At 37.5% G+C, this 6,767-nt stretch overlaps 1 protein-coding gene across 1 annotated transcript in view; it reads left to right on the top strand.

Annotated features, from left to right (window-relative positions):
- LOC107684911 (RIMS-binding protein 2-like) overlaps positions 1-4,237 on the top strand; it is a 27,031-nt gene extending 22,794 nt beyond the window's left edge. Inside the window, exons 16-21 of the mRNA XM_016481293.1 lie at positions 161-330; positions 411-579; positions 1,066-1,163; positions 1,266-1,337; positions 1,421-1,570; positions 3,639-4,237. Coding sequence (XP_016336779.1) covers positions 161-330; positions 411-579; positions 1,066-1,163; positions 1,266-1,337; positions 1,421-1,570; positions 3,639-3,827 — 848 coding nt within the window. The 3' untranslated portion in view covers positions 3,828-4,237. The remainder of the gene's footprint in view (positions 1-160; positions 331-410; positions 580-1,065; positions 1,164-1,265; positions 1,338-1,420; positions 1,571-3,638) is intronic.
- The last annotated feature ends 2,530 nt before the right edge of the window (positions 4,238-6,767 follow it).

Genomic DNA, 6,767 nt, shown 5'->3' with positions numbered 1-6,767 from the left:
TATATATATTTGACATGTTATCCCTCAGTTAATAGAAGTAGCATTTAGAGTAAATATACAATAATTATGTAAAAATATTACACTGCAGGGCTTGGCAATCCATGTAAGGGGTAACATGTCTATTAGACATCTTGGTTTTTACCCATCTTTCTCATTTTAGATGGATACCGGGACCAAAGCCGCCGCTCTCCCCCATACTATGATGAGTCTGAGCAGGAGGATCCGTTTCGAGTCTTTGTGGCGCTCTTCGACTATGACCCTCTCTCCATGTCCCCTAACCCTGATGCAGCTGATGAGGAGCTCCCATTTAAAGAGGGACAGATTATCAAGGTACCGCTCAGCTGGAGTTAATGATCTGTTGTTAAATGGCCCTCCCATTGTTTCAGCATCCCTCTGTCTGTGTGTTTAAGGTGTATGGGGATAAGGATAACGATGGCTTTTATCGTGGGGAGATCCGGGGCAGGTCTGGACTTATTCCCTGTAACATGGTGTCGGAAATCCGTGCTGAGGATGATGAAACCATGGAGCAGCTCATGAAACAGGGATTTCTCCCTCTCAACACTCCTGTAGACAGAATAGGTAGGTGTTTTCCATGTCACAGTTGTCTAAATGTACTATAATGACAAAAAAAATGAAGATTTGCAAACTTTGTTTGCCAATGTTTTTATCTTTATGAGCTGGAAAAATATTGCTATGAAAGTGATTCCAACGATATTGTTCTTCTGTGTCATTATAGTTATAGCTATCTGGCCTTCTTTTACAGTTAGATTATTAAAATGTTATAGTTATCATCCTTGGTGTGAATGAGCCTACAAACTTTTCATTTATTTAAAAAAGAAAATCTTACTGACCCCAACTGTGAGATATAATGGTGGTATAAATGAAATATTTCTGATTTATGTGTTGCTTTCAAAATATGTTGTTTTTTACTTTGTTAGAATACATAGAATGCATGGCTACCTTTTTACCAGCAGCAAAGTTATCTACACCATGCTAACAAGTCAAATATTGTTTTGAACATAGCCTGCCTCTCTCACAGAAAAATGGACTCTCTCTCCCCAACAGAACAAAATAGGAGAGGTCGCCACCCAGTGGCCACAAGAAGAATGGTTGCCCTGTATGACTATGACCCCAGAGAGAGCTCCCCAAACGTGGACGTTGAGGTGTTAAATACACTTTCATATATGTATTTATGCACTCTCGGGTTCTCCGTCTGCTGAATGTGCATGTCCGTATAGTTGCTGATCGTGTGCTTTCTGTGGCAGGCTGAACTGACATTCTGTGCTGGCGATATCGTTGCTGTTTTTGGGGATATAGATGAAGACGGCTTCTATTATGTAAGTATCATTGTTATGCTGACTGCTCACGCTGCTTTATTCTGAGCCTGCAGCACTATTGTGTTTTGTTTTTTGTCTTTCAGGGTGAGCTTAATGGACATCGGGGCTTGGTTCCATCCAATTTTCTAGAAGAAGTGCCTGATGATGTGGAGGTCTATCTGACGGATACTCCCTCCCACCATGGCCAGGACAAGCCCAATCCAGTGCTGGCACCGCGCCCAGAGACCAAACGGGTACACCATCGCCGTTCTCAGCGCTAGGCCCTGTGTCCATTCATCCTCCGTTTGAGTTTTGGTCCACTCGCCGTCTCTGTGTTTTCTTGTGCTTGTTTGTTTTTTCGTTATGTGACCGTGGTGGTGATTTCCAGTCCAACCGTTCTTGCTCCAGGAAAGGGAGAAGCAAAGCCCACTGCAAACAGAGCCTTTTTTGAGAGCATAGAGAAACAGGTACGAACGTGACTCTATTAAGAAAGCGAATGTTCGTAGAGGGTCGCCAGAGGACTGTGGAAAAGGCCAAATTCCGTTCCTGCACCGGACTATGAATAAAGCATAAAGCATTTTTGCACTGAAACACAAAACCCTACTTAACTGAAGCTTGTGAAGTCCATAGGGTCCGTGGCTCGTGATTTGTGACCCTGTTAAAAGACTGATTTGGAAACTCACGTAGTTGACGCATGCCTGTTTTTTCCAGAACAGACCTGTAGCTTTTATATAAAAGTAAACTACAGTACCCCAAATGTTGTATTTCTTTGAGGAGGCTTTGTTTCTTTTTGTATATTGCACATTGTCAAAAAAATCTATTTTTCAGATCATATGAACTAGCAGAACATATTACTCATCCCATCTCTTTCAGAGAGACTAAAATAATAACATTCATGATGTAATTACAATAAATCAAAATAAATGAAAAACTGAAACAAATATTTATTTTTGCTAGTGGACATTTAGTGAAGACCTATGTTTGTTTTTGTGTATGTGGTGTTGTTGCTTTTTTCTCCTCATAATTGATGTTTTTTTGTTTTTTTTGATGATGTCGCTGCATTCTAATTTCATTTTTTTTCCCACCGGCTTTGCCAAAAAAGAAAAAAAGCTGAGAAATATTGTCCATTTCCCATCCTAGCAGACTTTTGTCTTGCTAGGTAAGTTGAGCAACTTGCGATACCAGTGATCAGTCTCATGCATGGGATTTTATGCACACCCTTTATGCTGATTTTTTATGCATTTTTATGGCTAAATTATATAATTGGGATTTCCTACTATACTACCTTTATATGTTGCATTAGTTGAATATGAATGATCTATTGTCGTCTAAAATTTTGTTTTAGATTTATCTGCTTAAAGGAGTACTTCAGCCCTAAATGAAAAATTGCTGAAAATGTATTTACTCACCCTCCAGCCATCCAAGATGTAGAATTTGTTTCTTCATTGTAACAGATTTGGAGAAAATTTGCATTACTGTACATCACTTGCTCACCAATGGATCCTCTGAAGTGAATGGGTGCCGTCAGTCCAAACAGCTGATAAAAACATAATAATACACAAGTAATTCACACGACTCCATTCTATGAATTAACGTCTTGTGAAGCAAAAAGTTGTGTATTTGTAATGAACAAGTCCATCAAGACATTTTTAATGCCAAACCATACCTTTCAGCATTCTTATCCATTATATTGCTTTCTTTAGTAAAAAAGTCATCTCGTCTGAATCAGGAGATAAATATGCAGAGATCAAGCACCATTTACAAGCAAAAACAGTTCAAATTCAAGTCCAAGTTTAGAAAATCTTCTAAACAAATATTTCTGTGGATGTGAGAGGACAACAGGGGATGGACTTTTTCACTGGAGGAAGCGTTATTATGGATTATGGACATATCTGTTCTGATGAAGGAACAAACTCGTCTTGAATAGCCTGATAGTGAGCAAATTTTCATTTTTGGTTGAACTATTTCTTTATTATGTTTATTCATTCAAATGTTTATCAAATTGTTTTTCAAATTTATTTTCATTTTCTATTTTCAAAAACACTTTTCTGCTTAATATGCCAATGCATTAGACTCGTATGGTATCTTGCAGTTGGTTCCAACCAACCATATTATCTGCCTTTTCTCTAGAGTTCCAATCTGTGAGTAGTAATATAGTTTTTGCTCTAACTTTCTTGGCACACTTCTAGTCTGAAATCATTTGTTTTAAACTTCAGAACGTAAGCTGGACTGTTATGTGTGAGGAAGGCAGATAATAAGGCAAAAGATAATCTTGCTGTATAATATCCCACAATTTTCCCTTCCCCGTGGATGTTTCATTAGGTGCCTGTGGAAAGTACAGTGCCAGCTCCGGCCCCTGGAAGACCCGCCTCTCCCACTGTGCGTCCTATGCTTCCTGTTGGCCCAGTCAGGCCGCTGAGCCCTGCCAGGGGTCCAAGAGACCTGGCATCTAAAAAGAAAAAAGGACTGCTCTCTAAGGGGAAGAAACTGCTCAAAAAGTTCTCAAAGTAAAAGTATGAGTTTGATTTCAAATTCATATGGCTACAACAGCATACAGATTTCTCTGTCAAAAGAGAGACCGCCAATCCCCATCGTTTTGGAAAAGTCTTCGATGATTTTTTTGGTCACAAAAAAATTAATCTAAACAGCTTTCACATTAACATGCCACGTACATATCATGAAATATATCTAATATCCAGATGGAAAGGAATGACATATATAGACAGTGAGCTTGCTAATTGGCTTTCAGAATGAAAGCATCTATTCATGCTGTGAGGTAGAGGACAAAGAGACATTATTAATATTTAAGGAATTCCTTTTATTATAATTTCCATATTTCAAGTCAAAGTGCTGGATTTTGAATGAAATATTCAATCCCATAGATTTTCAAGTTTGGTATAGCACTTGGTGATAAAAACAGTCCAGTAAGCACTTCAAATATGGTCTGACATTGTCAGTCAAATGTAAAAACTGATATAAACCTCCAGACCATATTAAGTGCATTATTAGTCCGAAACACAAAAACGGACCACAATCAAAAAAACATATTTCCATAGAAAGATGGGCAAGGTGCAAAATGGCATAACTGACTAGGACAGTCTATGAGCAAATCCTTTTAAACATTGCTGTGGCCTTCATCTAAACTCAGTAAGTACAGTATATTACCTACATCTGATGTCTCCATACATCAGTCTTTGCCAAGTATCCTCCTTTTGCTTGCTCTAAGATCTCCCTTTCCAGTGTCTGTCACGAGAATGACTCTGAAGTTATAAAAATACAATGGAAAGTTTCTGTTTGCTTTTCAATGCACAATCAGTGTGTGTTTTGGTGAATGGCTCGTGTGTGTGGGGGTGTGTGTCTCCCCCCTCTGCATCCATGTTCGTGCAACCCCTTCAAACTGAAAAGGGACAAATGTTGTTATAAACTTTTGTGATAATGTGACGTGCTGCTAATTACAAGTTGTTTCCTGTTCCTTTCTAAAGTCTATAAGGGTGGTGTGGTCTTCATAAGAAGAAATATTTAAGCAAAGATGGTGTCTTGGTGTCTCCTCAAATTTCACTTTCTATTACACAGAATGCATTTTTGCGATAGGTTTTTATGGTTTTTCTATGTAAACATGCGACATATTTTCTCAATGTTTTTAAAAAGTGACGTTAGGTTAAAAGTAGTTTAACTACATGCATAGAAACACTACATTCTTTGCCGTTCCATTTTAAACGCAAGAATGTGTTCTGTGTGAATGGATTTTCACCCAAAAATGAAAATTCTGTCATTATTTAGGCTACCCACCCTCACATCATTCCAAAGCTGTATGACTTTCTTTCTTTCGTGGAACATAAAAGAATATATTTTGAGAAATCTCACTCTCTCTCCTTGGGCCATACAATGGAAAACTGTTCAGATGCCAACATTCTTCAAAATAGGCCTATCTTCTTTTATGTTTCGCAGAAGAAACTTCTGTCATACATGTTAGAACAACATGAACTTTCATTTTTGGGTGAACAACCCTTTTGGCACTGGTTTAAACAAATGGGTCATGGCTGGTTATGAGAACATCATTTATAGGCCTAAATGACATATCCTTGCTGCTGTTATCATAGGCTGTTTTTCCTGAGTCTTTGCTTGCTATGGTAGAATCAGACTCCTTGTGATAGTCTGTTTGCTGAGGACCTTATTATACATAGTCTCAGCTACCAAAATACAGGTTAAGTAATACCCTCAGGCAAAATTACCTATGATAGCTCAGTTGTCTCAAGCTATAATCTAGTAGTTTACATTAAGGGCAAAATCTCTTGCATTAAACACAAAACATCTTACCCCCGCAACTGGAAATGCGAGGTTGGGCAGCATCTGGTGGCATCTTACAATAATATGGCCAGTTGGATTGAGATTGCACTGTTGAATGATCTGATCCAGGGTAAATACTGTGTGTGTTTGACTTTTTCTTTTAATCTTTAAAAAAGATGATCTTAAAAGTATTATATATTTAAGCATTTTAATAAAAAAATATATAACATTAATTTAGGGTGAATGGAGTTTATTTCTTGTAGAAGAAAAACATGGAAGGTTCTTAAAAAAAAGGGAAAAAAAAGGTTGGATAGCCAAAAAGGAATGTATGAAATGTTCAGCTGCCTGTATAGCTTGCAACATCATTTTGCCAAAAGAAAAATAAATAAAAGAGATTACATATATTTTGATTTAAAAGAAATCTCTATCTCTGTTATCATGAATCCCGAGTGTTCGTTTGTGACTGGACGTTATAAGTGTTCATTACTTGGTGACTCTTTTGTACTCCATTTGTAGATAATTTATAAATGTTTATACTTAATTTACAGATTTTCAGACTTTTTTAGTGCTTTAAGATTTAATATTCAACAGTGTAAGTGTTCTCCATGGTGTCTTCAAGAAAAGATGCTCAAGTCAGCAATTCTGTGCTTGCTCTGTGAATTAAAAAGAAAAAAGAACTTGTTGGTCTATATTTACTGATATGGACTATTGTGTGACTGTGCATGTGTAGAACTGTGTAAAATATAAATTTTCTATGAAAATAAATGTGATATTTTTCAAGATCAGACTTGAAATTTTCATGGCAAATCACATAGCATGTCTCCCAACAGCAAACACCACAGTGAATATAGCAACAACCCAGTAGATGGCAGCAGTGACCATCTCACGTCATGCATCATGGGTAAGGTGAGTGAATTAATATTGCTGTGTTGTGGATGAAGGGTGCACTTTTCTCAACTCTGTCAGCATGTTCCAAGAGCTGCATTTATCACATTTAATGATGGGTTCCCACCGGGCATTAGAATAGGTGATTATTTGTAGATATTGTGACTGCTGTGTCTTATAATGATCTACTTGAAAAAAGAATAGAGCAGCACATTCTAAGATTATAATTATCTAGTTTATCAACTTCTGAGGTGTCATCCTGCCTTTTTGTATCAGGCA

Source organism: Sinocyclocheilus anshuiensis, unplaced genomic scaffold, assembly GCF_001515605.1.
Source record: "Sinocyclocheilus anshuiensis isolate Anshui unplaced genomic scaffold, SAMN03320099.WGS_v1.1 scaffold633, whole genome shotgun sequence".
Classification (NCBI taxonomy): Eukaryota; Metazoa; Chordata; class Actinopteri; order Cypriniformes; family Cyprinidae; genus Sinocyclocheilus; species Sinocyclocheilus anshuiensis.
This window is presented reverse-complemented; position numbering and strand designations above follow the sequence as displayed.